The sequence below is a fragment of the Oreochromis aureus genome, linkage group 5, assembly GCF_013358895.1.
Source record: "Oreochromis aureus strain Israel breed Guangdong linkage group 5, ZZ_aureus, whole genome shotgun sequence".
NCBI classification, from domain to species: domain Eukaryota; kingdom Metazoa; phylum Chordata; class Actinopteri; order Cichliformes; family Cichlidae; genus Oreochromis; species Oreochromis aureus.
This window is the reverse complement of record NC_052946.1, coordinates 201,605-223,834: the sequence shown is the minus strand read 5'-3', so window position 1 is coordinate 223,834 and position 22,230 is coordinate 201,605. Positions and strand designations below refer to the sequence as shown.

Below are 22,230 nucleotides of genomic sequence, written 5' to 3'. Positions count from 1 at the left end.
AATTTCCCTACTTTCTACGTTTCTTTGGGACTTGAACCCAGTACTTTTACTTATCACTTATCATTACTTCAACCAGCATGCTCATGAAATTCCCATCAAACTCAAAACAGACATTCACCAGTAATTACAGTGACCAGGCTTTTAATTTGACATGCCCAATGTGACACCTTTTGGAAATATATTTCAACAGGCAGTGTCTTACCTTTAAATGCCCCGGGGAATGCCTGCTCACTTTCACCACTGATTACCGTCTGCCCGTCCAATTACCACGGACCCCGGATCTCTCAAAGTTCCTCCATCTCTCTCCCGGACGAAGCCCCCAAATGTTAGGGTTCAATGTTGAGAGAAGGAATCCATAAATAACCACAGATCCGGTCCAGTGTGCAATTAGACGGCATTTTAATGAACACATGTGTGAGTTCAACAACCCAATCAGTGTTGAACTGTCTTTACCATATTCAGACAACAGTTTTATAGGGTTAAGATAGTACAGCCCCCTTTTCTGTTGCTAGGCAGATTTAAACAAAGCATACGTCACTCCAAAACCACAATGACTTTTAACATAGAACATCATCTTCGTGTCGACGGCTGATGCTTCCTGTCTCCATCCTGCCCAGGCTTATCTTCCTGGACATCAGGTGCACTTCCTCTAAGTACGTCGGCACAATTCTGCATTTGCAGCAAAAATACATCTTCACTTCTGCCCTACCAAAATAGATCTACTATGGTGTGTATGTGTGTGTGCGTACACGTGCGGGGGCGCGTGCATGCTGTGTACTGCGTACGTGTCTGTATGTGTATGTCTCGCCCTTAAATGCTCTCACATCTCACCCGTTACACTTCTGACCTTTCACCAGAACAGAGGCTCATCCTTACATATAATAACCTAACTGGAACTATATATGTAATCTACTGAATAAATGTTTTAATCAAAAGCCTCTACTAAAAGCTTAAATCAAAGATAAATGCATAATAAACACCCTACTCTTTGGCTTGCACTCGCTCTGCTTTCGGTTTCACTTCTGCAAAACCTGCAACTTCAAAAAGCCTATAACTTCCTGTCTCATTCGGTTTATAGATTCAACTCAACAGTTTAAAGTGGTTCTTACTGGACCTGTAATAAAGACTATAACCATATATTTGAACATCTGAATGCATCTAAATGCAACATCACTATTAATACTGAAATGTTAATGATGATTATAAAAATAGCAGCAAATAATAGCAGCAAAATATTTCTATTCCTCTCAATAGTGTGGACTCAAAGTGAGCCTGTACAATGTATGCAACACAAAATGGTTATTTTTGGTTAAATTCTCTTTTACTGCTTGTGAATTAGAATTTACGTATATACATACATAAATAAATCATATAAATAAATAACACTTATATACTCATAAATTAATATTATATTATATTATCATTATAAATGTTTAGTTACTTTTTGTCAGGGGAAATCTCCCAAATAGAAGGCTGCCAAAGTAAAACAGAGACACAGTGAGACAATATAATCAATCACATGTACATGGGTGAACGTCTCTAATGAGAGTCACACAGTACTCTTCTTTATTGCAGGTTATATAGGCACGTAGGTTACTCAACAGGGCGGAGGCAGTCTCCGCCTGTTCTCAGAATATAGATTGCAAATGCATATCTTGCTAAAGAATATAGATTGCTTAACAGACAAATGCATATCTTGCTAAAACGTTCTGTTCATACTATACTAAACATCTGCTTAAGTGGAACTTTCCGTTCCTCTTTACACAGAAACTTTTCTTCACAGGTATATTCAATTCAATTCAATTTTATTTATATAGCACCAAATCACAACAAAAGTCGCCTCAAGGCATAGGCAAGGCTTCATGTTTATCAGGGTGAATCGTCATTCAGAGTTTACACAATCACAAGCAAAGCATATTTGAATAATAAACAAAATCTTTTCACATTTCCCTCCTGTTGTTTAACTTTCACAGTTAAAACACCATTGGTTTATTATCTGTGCATGATTTCTTGCAGCGCATTTTTAATCAGCACGTCATACATTGGTGTATCACAGCATTTCAGTGTCAGGTGGATCATCATCATCTTCGTCCATGGGCAGTGTCAGGTATGCCTGCACATGAACTGCAACAACTTTATTAATCATTGATTGTACACATGGCAAAATACAAGAAGTAAAACAACAGAGTAGGAGTAGAAGAACTCCTACAAAAACCAGTCCTTTTATTAAAAGAGATTTCCAGGAACCACTCAACAGCCAGGTAAGCCAATCTTCAGTATTCGTGACGTAGTCCTGTTGCTGAGCGTCCCTGAGTTGTTTCAGCGTGCGTAAGGCGTCGGTCATGTTGGAAGAGTGGACATTATCTGGAATGTACGTACAGCATGTGTTGTTAAAGTGTATACAGAGTCCTCCTTTTTCAGCCAGAATCATGTCCAGTGCGACTCGGTGTTGCATCACAGTTATGCGCAGGGCATCAATCTCTTCATTTTGTTGATTGTTGATTTTGCACGAGGCATTTAGGAACAGTCCAAAGCGGTAGTCCAAAGTTTCAATCCTTAACATGTTCTTTCCGGTGCCCACCCATGGAAACAGTGAGTGGAGGACCTTTTGTCCGGTGGTCCAAAGCTTAAATTCCTCTGGCACATCACTGCCATAGATGGGGTCATGTGGTTGTAGTGTGGAGACGTCTCGTCGTCGTCTTGTAGTCTGAGAGTCATTTACAGCTGACATCCTGAAGGTGTGGTCCGAAATGAAGATTGGGGCACAGGTGCCCATCCATCCGGGTGGCAGTATGAAGTAGGCACGTTGTCCACACAGCCAGGCCATTCCCTGCACCCAGTAGGTGCCGTTGCTGGGCGCGGACGTGTTTACAGGTGCGCCCTCTCCGTTGGCTGCGGTTTGGTTACAGTTGGTGGTGTTGCCTAGGGGTCTGTTGCCTTTGTCTTGTCGGTAGCACATGGAGTGGTTCTTCCCTGGGGTTTGGTCCAAGAACACTGGGAAGTGAATGGACGTGTTCCGATTCGTCACGTTGAAGTTGATCCAGAAGAGCTGGTCACACGTTCCGTTGTCAAGCCCAGCGTTTTCGACGATGATTACCTCGTATCGGGGTGGCCCCTGAAAGATACTGAGAAAGTTAAGTGAATAGATGATAGAGCTTGTCTCATCAATGATGATTTTCTTATGTTGATAGCCAATGCCCATGAAGCTGGCAGCGCGCAACTTGTGTTTTATTCATGTAGTTTCCATAAAAAGTGGGATGTGTTGAAGTGCATGGCATGTGGGAGCAGACGTAACATGCAGTGTTATTAGGCTCTCCCTTAGTCCTGTCATGTGCGTGAAGCGGTACCATCGTTATTCATCCATGGGTGAATGTGGTCTTGTGTCATGTCACGGAGGTGTGAATTGTCATGCGTCCATCTCGTCCATAGATGGTGCTGTTCGTCTTCTGTACCATCCTTTAGAAACATGAGGAGTCCTGCTGAGAGTAGGAGGACAGCCACGAGGACAACAGGAGTCTTCATGGCGACCAAACACACCTAGGTCCTCAGGTGAGTAGACTACTGGCAAGAAGCAGAGGGCGGGATATACCCGATCAGCCCTCCCTTCACCAGTCAGATCACCTGAGGGTAGGGGTGCCGGCGTCTATGAGTCTGGGCTGTCACTCACTTTCTTGCAGTGGCTTTGGTGAATCCAAGATGGTCTCTCTGCTATCTTACAGGCGGTTGGTGTGGTGATAAGCACTTGGTATGGGCCTTCCCAGCGGGGCGAGCTCCAATTCTTTCTATGGAGAACTCGAATCAGGACCCAATCACCTGGCTTCAACCTGCAAGATACTGGAGAAGATTCAGAAGGCAATTTATTGTTTAAAACAATATCTTTGTTTTCCAGCAGTTTTGACATCCATTCTGCTAGTGTAGTTTCTCTGATTGATTTATCTAAAGGTTCACTTGTGATTGGCAGTGGAAATGGTCTGCCATGAATGATTTCAAAAGGTGTAAGTTTTTGTGAACCTTGTGTTAATCTCATCCATATTTTTACTAGGCCTATGCACTCTGGCCACGGCCTTCCTGTTTCTTCCATACATTTTCTAAGTCTCTGTTTTATTGTGCCGTTAGTTCTTTCCGCTAATCCTGCACTTTGCGGGTGATAAGCACAGTGATTTTTGATGCTGAATCCTAGTGCTTCAGAGACTTTGCTGATTACCTCATTGACAAAGTGTGTCCCATTATCTGATCTTATCAGAGTGGGGATGCCATATGTTGGAATAAAATGGTTACATAAGCATTTTGCTGAAGTTTCGAAATTTAGAGTGTAAAAGTGTTTTGGAGATTATATCTCCTATCCCTCCTGTTGACGCATGGAGAGTAACTCCATGTGTCACTAAAACTACTGTTTTGTGTAGAGATTTTGGAAGTATTGGTTTTCCTTCACAAATCATCAAGTCATCTCTTAGTTGCGCTCCGCATTTCAGCCATTTCTTTTGCTCAGCTGTGGGAGCTGCTTTTTGTTCACCCTTTGTCAGTTTTAGTTTGCATCACACTTCTTAGTTAAAAGAATGTGAAAATCATTAGATTTATTAGATAGGTTTGTATTATCCTATACTGCTGATTTACTGTGAGTGAGTTACACTGTTTCATGACATTTCATACTGCCGAGTTATGAAAAGAGTATTGTATTCAGAGAGTAGGGGCCTTTCTCTTTTTTTTTTCTTTGTGATAGTAAAGAGAACAGAGCACATGCCACGGGGCGTCACCCCACCCTTGGTGGAAGCAGAAAAACAGGGAGCCAAGGTCATAACTCAGGCTCACAAAGAGTCAGAAAGAATGTGAATACTTAGTTTTGTGGCTGTGGCGCATTCTGTATAGCTTCTTTTCTTTGTTTAGTAGCTTTCTGCCTTCACCTGAGGGTGTGCCCTAAGCATGTGACTTCAGGTCTCCATAATTGGAGTTTATTTAAAAAATAAGATGATTTCATATATTGCTCGCAGATCATGCACTAGACGATATGTTGCAGTATTAGCCTGCTTCAACACTTAAACAAAACATCACTCTTTGTTTTATTATTATTATTATTATTATTATTAGTATTATTATCCTGTCTCAAAACAGAAAATGAAATTGTAGTTGTTCTTGGCTGAGAAACACAAAACCTCTTTTTTTTTTTTTTTTCAAAACAAGAAACTAAGTTTTAATTTCTCAGCCTTGTCACATAAAACAAAACAGATGACCCAGCCCTCAGCTGGCTCTGGACTTATCATCATCAAGGACACAAAAAGAAAAGAAAAAGCTGCTGCCAGAAACAGAGCAGAAGTGTGATGAAAAACTGAGCTCACAGACAGCTGCATGTGTGACCTTTAATATGCAGCTTCTGCTCTAAAAAACAAATAAAAATAAAAATGTGTAACTTGCTCATCAGCTTGGTAGTGTCCACATATTTAATTCATTTTATTCAGCTTCTCAAACCTGTAGCTTTAGCTGTTGTATACAGGGTTTGGCTCATTAGTTGTTAGTATAGGTTTGACCTTCATCTTAACAAAGTCTCATCTAAGATGACAGGTTTACAAGCAGGTCAGGTGTCTCTATGCACCTGATTAGTGTAGTTATTTCCTTATTTTCTTCATCTCCTATATCATTGTACTGACTTTGAGCAAACCTTAAGCTTGAATCAGACTACTTTTAACAATCTTCCACCTCACATCATAACTGACTGAGGTGCCTCTTCCTATTAATAGTATGTCATTATTTAATGTTATCATTGTATTGTTTTTCCTTTTTTATAACAGCAATAGTATATTACAATACACTACTTTACTACTAATATACAATAGTATATTAGTTTATATTTTATTATGTATCCATCACGGGTCTGTGTGAACCTGCAGCTTCACACCTTCCCAAGCTGGAGACATTTTCCTTGGCTGAACAATGACACAGCCTTAATATGCCTTATGCATCTCTCTTTTTTATTTGATATATTTTGTGTGAATTATCTGGTTTCACGCATTCTATTCATTCAGCTTGGTTGTCTTCCCAATTTTGTTTCATTGCTTTAATTTAAGTTAACCTTAATTTAACCTTTTGTTTATTCCACTTCATTCCTCTTTCCATGCTTTAAAATATTACAACTCTTGTGTATGCTTTGATTTATTTTTAGCTTCCTTTTCAGTATTTATTTCTGCTTGGAGGGTTTCTTATAATTTATTTAATGCATTTTCCCTCCCACGTGGGACATTTAGGTTTTCTTTGGATTTCTCCATCTATATGCACTAATTTGTCCGGCGCCTGGACATTTCTTCTCTAGCCACTGCTCGTCAGCAGTGAGTTTTGTTGCTTTATTTCCCATTTTCTTATTTGTTTTATATGTTTATTTCTACTTATTTTATTTATTTCTTTATGTATTTAGCGCTTTAGTAATACACACACACACCTGCGGGCGCTTTCACTGGCACGAGAACAGAGAGAGGTGGCTGACACGCCCTTCTACTTTTGAGCTATTCTCAAAAGCGGTGTCGACTTTATGTGATAAAACACGACCTTCCTCTCAGTTCACCAGTACTTCAGCGACCAACAGTAAACAAATTAGTGGAATAGTTCAGCCTCCTTATTGTGCTGTAAAAAATCAACTTATTCCACCACAAAAATAGACAATAAAAGACAGACAGTTTCAACGCGCGTTCACGCTACCAGCCTCTTAAGGCGAGCGTACTGCTTCCAGCCACTGTGGCCTATTTTTACCCTTTCGGGGAGCTACCAATCACTTATGACGAGCTCAATCTTTATTTTACTGCTTCCAACCCTCTGCGGGCGAGCTGACTACCAGTCCTCAAGGCGAGCTTAATGCTTCCAGTCTCTCTTGGGACGAGTCTATTTCTTTTAAGTTTCGTTTTTTCGTTTTGCGCAAACCTTTATTATCTCAAAGTAGTCTGTCCTACCTTGGCGCTGGTTTCTTCAGATGCACCTGATCAGCCCCGACGGTGCGGACCGCTTGTAAAAACGTTGACCAAGACCCAATTCACGCTCTTGGGTTTTATCACGCACCTAGTGCGTGAGCTGCCGGCAGACTTCAACGTGGGCTTCTCGCACCGACGGGACCTGGTGAGGCACCTTCTGTGAGAGCTGCTTTAAATAGGCTGTCTCATCCGGCTTCGAAGGACCAAGAAATGTCGGGGGAAATCTCCCAAATAGAAGGCTGCCAAAGTAAAACAGAGACACAGTGAGACAATATAATCAATCACATGTACATGGGTGAACGTCTCTAATGAGAGTCACACAGTACTCTTCTTTATTGCAGGTTATATAGGCACGTAGGTTACTCAACAGGGCGGAGGCAGTCTCCGCCTGTTCTCAGAATATAGATTGCAAATGCATATCTTGCTAAAGAATATAGATTGCTTAACAGACAAATGCATATCTTGCTAAAACGTTCTGTTCATACTATACTAAACATCTGCTTAAGTGGAACTTTCCGTTCCGCTTTACACAGAAACTTTTCTTCACAGGCATATGATAAGCATAGGCAAGGCTTCATGTTTATCAGGGTGAATCGTCATTCAGAGTTTACACAATCACAAGCAAAGCATATTTGAATAATAAACAAAATCTTTTCACACTTTTGCATAAGAATAGAAAATTGTCCTTCAATGAACTACTTTTATTTTCTTTCTTTGAGTGCATGTCCGAGCCTGAACTTTTTCACTTTTACTCTGGTGAAGTTGCTTCAGTACTTCAACTTTTTTGAATGCAGTTTCTTTACTTCTGCTTAAGTAAAGAATGTCTCTGTACTTTGCAGCCTCTGGTCAACATGTGTGACCAGAGGCTGCAAAGTGACCATACTCGAGAATCACTTTACTGACTTGTGAATCATGATTCACAAGCCCAACTGACTCACTGACTCATCCCTGTTGCTATTAGCAAACTAATTTCATTAGTAGAAATATATCTAGCTTATAATTAAAATTGTGGGGAAAAAACAACAGCCAGTTTCTTAACAAAAACATTTCTGCTCTGAACTGGAAGAAAAAACCCTGAGTGGAAAGCTCACATCAAGACAATAGCTCCTCAGTTCAGCATTGCTCTGCTAACATGCTAACAGCACATTTGAGTTACTCACCCCCTCCCTTCCTGTGCTGAATCATAGCATAAACAAATCACTCACTCACTCACCCCCTCCCTCCTGGCTCACAGCTTCTTCTTGTTCTTCTTGGTTGGCAACCAATATTAAGGCGCATTACCGCCCCCTGGCACACAGCTCAGTGGACATTTAGATGAGAAACTATATATTTAACACATTTGAGGAAAATACTAATAAAATAAAATAAAAATAAATAAAATAAATGTTCCCTTTAGAAATCTTTTTTTTTTTTGGGCTCTATAAAAATAGTTTTTCTTTTTCAATCACTCATCTTAGCAGTAGGATTTACATGAAAGGAGAAACAAATTAAGTTTGAGTGAAAATGTAAATTTTTTGCACTCTCTGGTCAACTGACTCAGTGACTCAAATGACTCAAAAAACCCGATTCACTTTGGTGAGTGACTCATTCAAACTCGATTCAGTAAAAAGAATCGAATTTACCATCACTACTGGGGAAGTGTGGGCAATCGTCACCTCATGCCACTGCTCCTTTAATGACATGCTTTCAAAGGTGTTTGCCAACTTGCCAATGTAGGTCCCATGTGGCTTAAAAACTTCCTTTCTTCACACATCTTTTTTCACTCAATATAACGTGTTCACCTCCTGCGCCTTACTTTGGTGTTCCCAGTCAAAATTGACCGGTCCGTTTTAACTGCTCTTAAATTAGCATAAAAACCATTTTTCACCACCAAATTCAGTTCAGTGGGTTGTTCAGCTGGTCGTTCAGTGAGTGAGTGAGTGGATTCCCATTCATTTCCTGTGGCGGTCACTTTTGACCCGGAGCACCACAGCCGTAACAAGATTGATTAAAACACTCAAAATTCAATGAAAGAGGTGATCATCCCTTTTATATGTTCAAGTGCATAGTGTGGAGGATGTCATAAGGCCTTGAGGCAATCGGATGTAAAACACAATATTTATGATTGTTTTAATTCAATTCAATTCGATTCAATTTTATTTATACAGCGCCAAATCACAACAAAAGTCGCCTCAAGGCGCTTTATATTGTACAGTAGATCGCACAATAATAGATACAGAGAAAAACCCAACAATCATATGACCCCCTATGAGCGAGCACTTTGGCGACAGTGGGAAGGAAAAACTCCCTTTTACCAGGAAGAAACCTGCGGCAGAACCAGGCTCAGGGAGGGGCGGGGCCATCTGCTGCAACCGGTTGGGGTGAGAGAAGGAAAACAGGATAAAGACATGCTGTGGAAGAGAGACAGAGATTAATAACAGATATGATTCAATGCAGAGAGGTCTATTAACACATAGTGAGTGAGAAAGGTGACTAGAAAGGAAAACTTTCTAGTCACTATTGAGATCCGATTTGACCAATCGGATCTCTGTGAATTAATAACAGTAAATTCTGCTAGAGAATAATGAAATATGGTGGGAAATAACATGATAGATGTAGACTATCATTGTTACAGTGCAGTGTTCTGCTGTGAAAGATTCGGTTCTGACAATCATCTGATCAGAATTGTTTTAGTGACACAAGACAGACCTAGAGAATACTAAGCAGATATTTTTCATGTTGTGCCGGATTAGTGACATACACAAGGGAAATGTCAACACAAAGCAGATTCCAGTGATCACCATTGTCAAGGATTGCATTCCATGTATAGTCCACTACTGCTCAAACATTTATGAAATTAATATTTAGCTATCCTTAACCTTTAAGCAAGCAGCCTAAGTGTAGCTGTATGTATTTACTTAATATACAGCTGGATATAGCTGTATTTTGTTACTTGTACTTTTAACACTAGATTTACTATCCTGCGCAAATTTGCGTAACTTCCCTAAACCCAACACCCCCTAGAATTACTGGCTTTTTTATTTTCTGGTGCAAGTCCCGAGGTGTTAAGCACCCCTGCTGAGATTTTCACAGGTCGTCAGCTTGTTTCTCCTACAGCTTTTGTTGTGCAAACCACCCATTGTCCTTGAGGCCTGGCACATTTGCATTTGCTCACTCAGAGTTGCTCAGATCCAAGGCAGGCCAAACCTCTGTGTTACAACTTTCAGAAATGCCTGGTAGAAATGCTTCAACTTACTCATGAGATTTTGACCACATTTTTTGCGGAAGTCACAACTATACTGAATGCACGACCGTTGTTGCCAGCTGCAAGAAATGCTTGGTAGGGAGCTGTTCCCTACCAAGGTTCGTTTCAAAGTTTGAAACACTTTGAAATAAAACAGACTTGTGTACCCATATATTGTGAATGTCTGTCTTTTGTATGTAGGTTGTAAGACAGAGGTTTGGCCTGCCTTGGATCTAAGTAAAAAAATGCCAATGTTGCACAAACACACACACACACACATAGCAAATCTGCATTTATTTGTCCCACAAGTGGAAAATCTGCATTGTCATTGCAAAAAGTGGACAGAGCACAGTATAGAAAGTGCACTATACAAACAATCTGGAAACATAAATATGGACACGTGTATTCAAAAATATTGGTGTATGTACACACACACACACACATATCTATCTCGTGTGTGTGTGTGTGTGTGTGTGTGTGTGTGTGTATATATATATATATATACACACACACACACACACACACACACACATATATATATATATATATATATATATATATATATATATATATATATATATATATATATATATGATATAGATGTGTCTGTGTGTATAACTAGACTTTATGCATATTATATAACGTGTGGCTATATAAATATATGTACAACTCTATGTATATATGTTTATGGCCAGGCATCCAATGTAGTGACAAGGATTGACAAGATCTAATATTGCATATGAGAAATATTGCACATAGAAACTACCATGGTGTATAGTACGCTGCAGGTAAGGAAGGAAAGTAGCTTTGCAGGGAAGGAAAGAATGGTCCAAGTCAGGCCAAACCTCTGTGTTACAACTTTCAGAAATGCCTGCCGTATCTATACAAAATATCCCACACATTGACACATTGTTCCATCGTCACTGTGTATGTGAGGGAGTGGCATTGCTTGCCTACAGCACAGTGCTGTGCATAAAAGCAGACCGACCCAGGCCGGAGAATCATTTCTTGTTCGCATTTCTGAGAACGCACATCAGGATGGCCTCCGTATCACTGCCACGCAGGAAGAGAACCTCCACGCAACAGGCTTTGGCCTTACGCCCGGAAATGGGACGAAGCAGATTCTGATGGAGGAGAGGTTTCATTTGTCCAGCAGGCCACTGATACCTCCTCAGAAGAATCTGAAAATGAGACGGAACAAGAACCCAACATGCCTCCACGGAAGAGGCCCGTGGTACTGGGAAGCCCAGCCAGAACCACCACGGCAAAAGACGGCACTGTGTGGGTTGAGGACATTGGAATGCCCAGTGCAGAAGCAAATCGTTCGTGCTTCACTGCGCAAGCTGGACCCACAGAGTCTGCTAAGGTTTGTCACTGCCATATTAGATATGATATTTATATAAACCCATTTAGAGTGAGGTTCATGTAAATTTACCATTTTCTATTTGTTTATCTTCCGACAGCGTAAAGTTACAAGTGTGCTCCAAAGCTTCCTTTGCCTGTTAGACGTGGGAATGCTGCAGACCATCAGAGAGTGCACGGTACATCAAGCCCGCAGAACAGAGCCGGACTGGAATTTGGCAGTTCATGAACTTATGGCATTCATTTCAATCCTGTTTGTAAGAGCAATCATGTGTCCTGTTGGTGCCATTGTGGATTGCTGGTCAGAAAGTTTTCTGGTGCCACTAATCAAAGAGACAATGCCCGAGATAGATTCATTTTAATTATGCAACACCTTCGATTTGATGACAGGGACAGCGGGCAGAACGGGTGAAAACAGACAAATTTGCAGCGATCTCCGACATCTGGACACGCTTCAACGAGAACTGTGCTAAGAGTTTCACTCCAGGGGAACACATGACCATAGATGAACAGCTGTTCCCTACCAAGGTTCGTTGTCCATTCACCCAGTATATTGCAACCAAGCCAGACAAATTTGGGATCAAGTTCTGGATGGCCACGGATTTGGACACCAAATATGTCTGCAGTGCATCTCCTTACTTGGGAAAGGACCCCAGTCGTCAGAAGGGAGAGAGGCTGGCAGAGAGCGTGGTCATGAAACTGATGGAGCCGTTTTTGGATGATGGAAGAAATGTCACAACGGACAATTTCTTTACTTCACTGTCACTGTCGCACAGACTGCTGCAGCGCAAAACAACATTACTGGGCACGGTGAATAAAGTCCGGCGTGAACTTCCTCAGCTTGCAAAAGATACTGCAAAGCGAGAGGTATTCTCCACTTCAGTGCTTAGAAGTGGCAGTGTGTCCTTGACAATTTATGCACCTAAAAAAACAAGACTGTGTGTGTTCTAAGTTCCATGCACCAAGGCGTGACGATCGGTGACGGCAGAAAGAGGAAACCCAACACGATCACAGACTACAACCACATGAAGGTATGTGAATGTGTGTACAATTTTACACCAGTGCTACAATGTTTTCTGATGTGTGGTATACAGGCCTATAGAAAAAAAAACATATACTCATGACTCTCTCGCTCTGCTTTTACAGTGTGGTGTAGACGTGTTGGACCAAATGGCACTGATGTATTCTGTAAGATCAGCAACACGCAGGTGGCCAGTAGCGGTTTTCTACAATATGCTGGACCTGGCGGCAGTGAATGCCTACATTTTGTACAAGGCATGTACAGGGTGGACAGGCAAAAGAAGATTGTTTCTGCGTCTTCTAGCTCAGCAACTTCGTTGCCGATTCATGCAGCACAAGGAAATCTTAGCACAGAGGCAGGCTGCTGCAGCTGCTGTGCCAGGGACTGTAAAGACAACGCAGTGCCAGGTGCAAGAGAGCTGCAACAGGAATCGCAGCAGATTTACCTGTGCAACATGTAAGAAATTCACCTGTGCCAAATGCAGGGATGATGGACACTGGGTCTGCAAACGCTGTAAAGTTTGAAACACTTTGAAATAAAACAGACTTGTGTACCCATATATTGTGAATGTCTGTCTTTTGTATGTAGGTTGTAACACAGAGGTTTGGCCTGCCTTGGATCTGAGTAAACAAATGCCAATGTTGCACACACACACACACACACACACACACACACACACACACACACACACACACACACACACACACACACACACAGCAAATCTGCATTTATTTGTCCCACAAGTGGAAAATCTGCATTGTCATTGCAAAAAAGTGGACAGAGCAAGGTATAGAAAGTGCACTATACAAACATTATATATATATATGTATATATGTATATATATGTATATATATGTATATATGTATATGTGTATATACATATATGTATGTATATATATATATATACATACATATATGTGTGTGTGTGTATATATGATATAGATGTGTCTGTGTGTATAACTAGACTTTATGCATATTATATAAGGTGTGGCTATATAAATATATAAATATATGTACAACTCTGTGTATATATGTTTATGGACAGGCATGCAGGCAGGTAAGGAAGGAAAGCAGCCTTGCAGGGAAGGAAAAACTTGAATCTCTCATGGTTAGGGGTTGGGGAGGTGTGTTTGCACAACAAAAGCAGGAGAACAATGGAGCTGACGACCTGTGAAAATCTCAGCGGGGTGCCAAGAGGTGTTAAGGTCGGGGGGAATTTACGCAAATTTGCGCAGGCCAGTAAATCTAGTAGTAGGGACTTGCACCAGGGAAAAAAGGCTCAGTAATTCTAGTGTTAATACAAATCTATCCTTGTTTTAACCCTACTTTGAATTAATTTGTAATGTGTAACTACAGCTCTCATGTCTTTGCTGTGGATATTCATGCTCACCTGGTAATGAATGCTAATAGCTTTGAATTCAATTCAAACAAAAGTTGCCTCAAGTCACTGTACTTCTACAATAATAGAGCGATCTATTATTGTAAGGTTTGTTTGGTGATGATTGGTAAAGTCCAGCGATATAGTAAAAGCTGATTACAGTTATCATTGCGATATCAGTTACTTATCTAATTGGGTCAAATTCTTAACTGGGTTTGGCAGGTCTTACTAGAAGGGGGTGGGGTGAGGGGTTATTAGGCACATCAGTAAACTCCCACCACTCTGAGCTCTTATCAGCTGCACTTTGACACCTTCTATTAGTCATTAGGATGATATAAATCTGACCAACTCAAACAAGCTCTCAAATCTGCTTCAGTTCTTCTTGTCGAACGGTAATGAGATCATCATTGTTTTTGATTTGGTTTGGTTGCTTGTAGTGAATTTTATAGTAGCTACATGTAAGCCTAAAATTAAAGATAAATTAGTTATTAGTTTTTTTTTATTATGTATGTTTTAATAATTAATTGTTACAAGTGCATCACAGTCTAATCTAGGTTTTGTCCGTTTGTAAAACGCAGTCTGTAAAATTTTGCTCAAGTGAAGCTTAGCTGGTTAATTAACGAAAAATTGCTTCTGTGACAGCACTTAATGTCTGCTTTTGTTACTTGTGTGCCAGTGAATGAAACTGATTCACTCATTCGGAAACTCACTTCTACCAAAGGAAACCCGTGGAACCTCCTGAAAGCAACATGGGGAAACTCCTCATAGGTAAATGCCAAATTTCATTAAATAATTCATTCATTCATTTATTCATCTATTTATACAATAGTCGTCCTTTGTTTATTTATTCAGAAGTAGAGCATAAGGAGAAGTAAGTAGTTTGAGAGGTGCAGGTTAAATATAGTTGGGCTGAAACAGGTCCTGACCGTGTTATGTGCTGAACAGTTCAGAGTACGACCCCTGTTTGTAGTCCCAACGTGAGCTGGTGGAAGGTGTCCTAGCTGAGGACTTCATTTTCCTGCTGAGGACCATAACACAGAGACTGAGGAGTGTGACTCGGAGCGCAGTATTCCAACAGTATCCTGTTATTAGACTGGAGGCAGCTGACAAGTATTACAAGGCAAGTTTAGTTTGGGTCTGGCCAGCCATAACTGAACAAAATTCTAGGAGGGGTTTGGTGGCAGGGCCCCTGAGGTGGATGAGTTTCTCAAAGACACATATTGGTCTGGCATTGGCAGTGATTCATGTTTGTTGTTAGGGAGAGACAGCTGGGCATGAAAGTGATGCTGTTCATTTTCCTGGTCAGGCTACATTCCTATTCTCAACTCTGTTCGTGAGTAAAACTGCCTCAAAGAAAGAGTTAAAAATGCGATGTAAATGGACTTCCTCCATTGGGTGTCTGACCTCACCCTTGGAGATAGGGTGTGGACCTTGGAGGCCCTTCGGGAGGGGCTCAGAGTAGGGTCCCTACTCCCCTACATGAAAATGAACAAATTGAAGTTATTTAGGCGTCTGATTAGGATGCCTATTTGGTGTCTCCTAGGTGAGGTGTTCCAGGAGTCTAGGCTTCAGGACAGACCCAGGGTATGCTGGAGAGATTAAATCTGTCAGCTCCCTTGATAATGCCTCGGTGTTCCCACGTAGAGCTGGAGGAAGTGACAGGGAAGGGAGAGGTCCTGGCATTTCTGCTTATACTGCTTCTTAGACTGCTGCAACCTTGACATGATTAGGCAGCAGAAAATGGATGGATGGAATTTGTGACGTAATTTTCTGTATTCTATGTTGTCTCTAAGTTTTATAGTTTCTAGATAACCTGATTTACTTTTTTCAATCTCTCTCTCAGCTCTGGGCATTCTATTCATTCTACATAATGGTAAGTATTTGTATTTAGTGATCTCATCACCACGATGGTTACAGAAAAAACCCAATGTGTCTTCCTTCAGTTTCATCTAGTAAGCTGGTGTGTCATATGACCAACTGGGCCCAGTACAGACCAAGTGCTGGCAAATTCACTCCAGACAACATCGATCCCTTCCTGTGCACCCATGTCATCTACACTCTGGCCACCATTAACAGCTTCAACCAGATCAGCCCAGTTGAGTGGAATGATCAGCAGCTGTACAGCAGCCTCAACAGCCTCAAGAATGTGTGAGTTTACTCAGTCATAGAGAGTCAGACCAATGTTAAGAACATTTAGACAACTACGACAGCCATGGTAAAAAGAAAGTAGACCCACTTTAAATCAATGGATGTAACCTGGTATTTATCAGGTGTTAAAATGAGGTAAAGACAAAATGAGATAATCTACAAAACATGACCTCTCCCACTGTCTTTTTTTCTTTAACAGAAATTAATCAAAAAATTCAGTAGCAGTGTGTGAAAAACTGCCAGCAATCAATGTGACAAAGTTATTTAAAAATCCTGACTAGGTGTGTAAGTCCCAGCAAATTCACCCCAAGGTACTGCTCAGAGAAACTTCAAAAACATCAAGAGCTACATTTCAGACTCTTTGGTTACAATGTTAAAGTTTATAACAGTAATATTAGAAAAAGACAAACAGACAAATACGAGTTGCAAGGACATACAGATGGTTGATGTTACAGAAGAGATAGGCTGAGTTGGAGGCAGGTGAGTAATCGAAAATCAAAAGTATGGTTGCTTGGTTGGGTGAGGAGAAAGAAGAAAGCTTCTTCTCTGTAAAACAAAAATGGAAGCATGACTTAGCTCAGCAAAACAGCATCTGAAGAAACATCAACCTCTTGATCATTGTTCTCTGAACAGACAAGACCAAAGCGCAAGCTAAAATGCACAGCGCCATGTTTGACAACAATGTCCACAACAATGTGAGAGACTGATGACATCATGCAGTTATTGCTAAAAGTGGTTTTACAAGCTAATGAATCATGGGGTGCACCTAGCTTTCACACACCACTTCGGCACTTTGTCTTAGATTTTTTGTGTTTTATATGATGATATGGTGTATTATGTGATGTGTTGTTGTTAATCTCATGTTGTATTTATCCAATTTTAACACCTGTTAAGAGGAGATTTTTTTTATTATGTCCTAATATGTCAAACCTTAGAAGAAACAGAATTGCATTTTTTTCACCATGACTGTATCTGTAATCTCTAATCCCATCCCAACATTTTTTAATTATTTAGAAATAATTAGGATGAAAGCAGATAACTTATAGTGAACAAAGGAGTCTTTCCAGAATCTTAAACTACACATGAGCGTGTTTTTGGATGAAGAACATCAAGCAAAAGCAAAGGTCATACCAGTGACAAATTAGAACCCTCGACGCAGAAACATCAAGCATCAGTACCACTTTTTGACAGATTTTCTTTTAATTTGTATGACTATAAGGTCAGTACTTTGATTATGGCAAAAGTTAAGTTACAATGTGAGTTAGCTATTAAGTGGTGCTAAGAATTCAAAAGGATGCCAGAGAAAAAGTTTGCTTGGATTACAGTAGGATCTATATGTAGAAAGCAAGTAATTGAGCTGGACATACTGGCAATATGACAGAATGTGTGCATCAGTGTGTTAAAGCAGCATCTGTGTTTATCAGGCATTTAATCACCAGATGGAGCAAAACACAAATATTCCCATTCAATTTTATCTAAATGGAGCTACCACAATATTTATCATTATCATGGTGTACCATCTAAATACATCAGAAAACTTTTATAATTATCACCCAGTCCTACCAGCCTGGGCTTTCAACCTGCTTCTGCCCTTTTTGGTGGATTGTTCAAGATTCTGTTATGTGCAGAATCCTTTTTCCGATCTCTTTAAAATGTTCAGCAAAAAAGGAAATAAAATTATAGCTAAGAATATATATATCTTTAACTGTATGGAATAAGCCATTATTAATTTTAAATTCTCCAGGCAACCCATGGCTGTGAAATACACAGTCATTGGGAGTCTAAATGGGGGTAAAGTGTTCTTTAATTATTTAAGGTCCTGTCTTTTCTCTGCCTCTCTATTACCAGCAACCCTGCTTTGAAGACTCTGCTGTCTGTTGGAGGAACGGTCAATGGAGTCAGCCCGTGAGTTCCATCTACACCAGTTCTCATATTTTCATATCTACTGTAAAAACCTTCCTTTATTACAGTTCTTTTTCTCTGCATCACACCAGATTTATTGCTATGGTTGCCAGACCTGAGAGTCGTGCAGCCTTCATCAGTTCTGTTATCAGTTTCCTTCACACCCATAATTTTGATGGGATAAACCTGGACTGGGAATATCCTGGACACAATGGCAGCCCAGTGGGGGACAAAGAGAAATTTACTCTATTGGTCACGGTAAACACAGCTCACAATGGCCTTAAATTTTCAATACAATGCTAATGTATTATAATGGTGTATTATTTTTGTATTGTAATGTTTATCCTTCTTAAATGTTATTATATGTTATCTGTTATTACTGGCCAGGTTTAAATTCAGCTCTATATATTTTATATAAAATTTTGTACAATTCTGCATACTCTTCCTTGCTAGTGTGTAGCAGTGATCTCACTGGATCTAAGTTGCTTTAGTTTGGTGTGCCTATAGGAGCTGGCCAAAGCCTTTGAGGATGATGCAAAAGACAGCGGGAGGAGTCAGCTGCTGCTGTCAGCCAGTGTTGCTGGAATCCGTCAGACCATTGACAGAGCATACGAAGTCAACAAGATTGTACCGTAAGTTTAAGCACGTATGCATATTTACTTTTCAACAAAGTAACACCAATCCATAAAGTAGGTGTCTTGTACTGAAATAGATATATCACTATTACTCATTTCAAATGACACAAAGCCCCATTTTACATTTACTGTTCGATAAAAACCCAACAGACACTTTGACTTCATCAACATCATGACCTATGACTTCCACGGACACTGGGAGGCAGTAACTGGACACAACAGCCCTCTTTACAGTAGCTCTGCAGACCCTGGTTCGCAAATTCATTACAATATAGTAAGAAACACACCAACACATCTACAACTGCCTTTCACTGTGTTCATGTGAATGAATTATAATGAATACTGATTTCATAATAACTGTGAAAAAATATTCATTTGAACAAAATTTTGTAGTATTAGTGCCAGACAGACTCACAGAAACACAAAGTAGCACAGTAATACACAACTGGATGGCCACATGTTTTGTTTTGTTTTATTTTTGCATATTAGTCACACTTACCTGTTTCAGATTATAAGAAGAAATATTATAATTATACAAAGATAATCAGAGTAAATACGAGATGTAGTTTTAAAATGATGATTTCATTCATTCAGAGAAAAAAGCTATCCAAACCTACCTTATAAAAAGTAATTGCTCCCTAACCCTAACACCTGGTTGTGCAGCCAAAACTGCACTAAAGCATTTGCAGTAACTATAAATTACTCTTTCACCTGGAGGCCCAAGTCAGCCTACTCTTTACAGAATTGTTGTAATTCAGCCACATTTGTGGGTCAGTTGGATTTAAATCCTGACTTTGATTAGGTCATTAAAAACCTTTTCTTTGTTTGGGGTTTTTTTTCTTTTTGTTTGTTTTCAGATAAATATGATTTGAATTAATGTTTCGCAGTTCCTTTAATGGTATGTTCTCATCTCTTAGTAAAATATTGTGGTCGGTGCTACCGATTGCTGCACTGAGGTCCAACTAGAACTAAACTAGATTAGATTAGTTTAATGATTAAGGAAAGAGGAATTCTGGAGCAAGTTGGATGAAGCGGTGGAGTATGCCCCCTGAGGGGAGAAAGTGGCGATTGGAGCAGACTTAAGTTGAAACATACGTGAAGGGGACAGGGTGATGAGGAGGTGTTGGTTAAGTATGATATTAAGGAGAGAAATGTAGAAGGACAGATGGCAGTCAGTCTTGTGAAAAGGATGTAAATGGCTGTAGTGAACATGCATTACAAGAAGAGGGACATAAGGTGGCATATGAGTGGAGGAAGGTGTATAAAGGTGGACTGCATCTTATACAGAAGTTACAGAAAGAGATAGGACACTGCAAAGTGGTGTCCTATCTGCCTTAGCCAGGCAGTATTAGATAGGTTTCTATAAGATGACTTTGGGATGAAGAGGAAATAAGTGAAGGTAGTGCCAAGGATTAAATTGGGGAAATTGAAGAACAGAGTTCATAGAAGAGTGGTAAGGAAGAGACAGGGGAAGTACAGATGTAGTGCTTGTGGAAACTGCTATGAAGGTGTTTTGTGTATCTGGACAGAGTCAAGACAAATATATATTTTAAAAAAAAGCTGAATGTCTTACAGCTTGTCTGTCTGACTGATCTCTAAAGGAGATTCAGAGAAACAGGTATCCTAATAAAGCTGGTAAAGAAATAAACTAATACATTCTGAAGAATTTGGTACAGATTTACAGTTGAAATGAAGTTTCCTTTCCTTTTTTGTAGAACTCCTCTGTATTCTATTGGATATCCCTGGGAGCACCATCTGGAAAGCTGCTGCTAGGTTTCCCTACTTATGGAAGAACTTACCGTCTTAGCAGCGGTGCTACTGGCCTAGGAGCACCAGCTAATGGCCCTGCAGACCCTGGACCCTACACTCAAACTGCTGGATTCTGGGCCTTCTATGAGGTACAAAAGGTTTTTAAAAAGCTCTGATTGGTGTATGCTAAAAGTAATCTATTCCTCAAAATTTCTATTATTACCCATGACTAACATCTGTGGGCAATTATATACAGCTCAACGAAGAATATCACTATCACAAATTCACTGTTATCTGATTTAGGTCTATGTTTCTTTCTTATCAGATCTGTGACTTCATTAATACTGCTAGTGTTGGATGGATCTCTGAACAAGAGGTTCCATATGCCACCTATGGGAGTTCCTGGTTGGGCTATGATGACAAGCGCAGCTATTCTTCCAAGGTAAAGAATTTCTGTGCCTAAAACAAGAAAGGCTATGCTTTTTATTCATTTTTGTTGTGCTCTATTGAATTGTACCTGTTATTACTATAAGAGTTCTTGTTTCCTTATGTTGCTGTCCTGTAGGTTCAGTGGATGACTGCCAACAATTTGGGAGGTGCCCATGTGTGGACTCTGGATATGGATGACTTCAGTGGATCCTTCTGCTCAGCTGGTGCATATCCTCTTATCAACCACCTGAGGACGTTGATGGGTAATTACTGTAAATTAGCTTCACTAACTTAGATTTGATTTTTTTAAAAATCTCTTCCTGTGTACAACTTTTATTTTTCAATGTCTCATTGTGCAGGCTTTACGCCAAAGCCCACCACCACTCCACGCCCTACCACCACTAGGGACCCAAGTGCTGACTTCTGCCGTGGCCGTCCTGATGGGTTATATGAAAACCCAGCTGACAAAACCACCTTCTTCCAGTGTTTCCAGGGAAACACCTACCTGCACCGCTGCCAGCCTGGCCTCATTTACTGGGACTCCTGCAAGTGCTGCAACTGGCCCTGAGCCACAGCAACATAAACTACAGAGCACAACATAATAAATGTTTAAGGCAATCAGTTATGTTTCAGTAAAATCTTTTCACAGCTCATGCTAAAACATCCTGGGTTTTAGCAGGAACAGAATATACAGTGGTGTGAAAAATTGTTCACTTCCTGATTTCTATTTTTTTGTATGTTTGTCACACTTAAATGTCTCAGATCGCTGAACAAATGTTCAACATTTTGAGGATGTTTATAGGGGAAATACAAACCTACATGGCCCTGTTTGAAAAAGTGATGCACCCCCCCTCGATTGCAGTTGCTGCTGCTAAAAGGGTGGCCCAGTCAGTTATTAGGTTTAGGCAGCAATCACTTTTTGTTGTTCACTTGGTTGGCTGTTGTAAAGGGGTTTCACTTGACCATGGAAATGATTCTGCAATCATCCACCACTGTTATCTTCTGTGGATGTCCAGGTCTTTTTGTGTTGTTTATTTAACCAGTGCTTTCATTCTTTCTCAGAATGTAACTAATATTTTTCCAGGATTTATCATCAAACTGTTTTTGCCACTCCTAATATTGTAGCAATTTCTCAGATGGTTTTTTTTTTCTGTTTTCTGTTTTAAGGATGGCTTGTTTCAGCTGCATGTAGAGCTCCTTTGATCGCATGTTGTCTGTTCACAGAAAACCTTCCAAATGCAAGCACCACACCTTATATCAACTCCAGGACTTTATCTGCTTAACTGATGAAGGCAATTTCATGGGCAGGTTTGGGCAATTCCTTCATGATGTCATTGAGTTAACGGTCCATTTACTTTTGGTATCGGGCAAGACCCCAGATGCAGGCTGTGTAAAGATGCCTCTGAGACAAATCAGTGCATAACAGCAGGGTGC

General features: G+C 40.2%; 1 protein-coding gene across 2 annotated transcripts; it reads left to right on the top strand.

The window, feature by feature from the left end:
• The first annotated feature begins 14,290 nt into the window (after positions 1–14,290).
• Positions 14,291–21,417, top strand: LOC116310084 (acidic mammalian chitinase-like). Of its 2 annotated transcripts, none has more exons than XM_039611990.1 (12): positions 14,291–14,325; positions 14,610–14,701; positions 15,777–15,806; positions 15,877–16,081; positions 17,930–17,986; positions 18,076–18,241; positions 18,491–18,615; positions 18,769–18,892; positions 20,334–20,516; positions 20,693–20,809; positions 20,933–21,059; positions 21,156–21,417. In XM_039611990.1, exons 2-12 carry the CDS (start codon positions 14,683–14,685, stop codon positions 21,362–21,364), a joined length of 1,362 nt encoding a protein of 453 aa, XP_039467924.1. In that variant the 5' UTR covers positions 14,291–14,325; positions 14,610–14,682; the 3' UTR covers positions 21,365–21,417. The 2 variants fall into 2 exon arrangements, with proteins under 2 accessions (XP_039467924.1, XP_039467925.1); XM_039611991.1 differs by having other exon boundaries at positions 14,306–14,325; positions 14,655–14,701.
• The last annotated feature ends 813 nt before the right edge of the window (positions 21,418–22,230 follow it).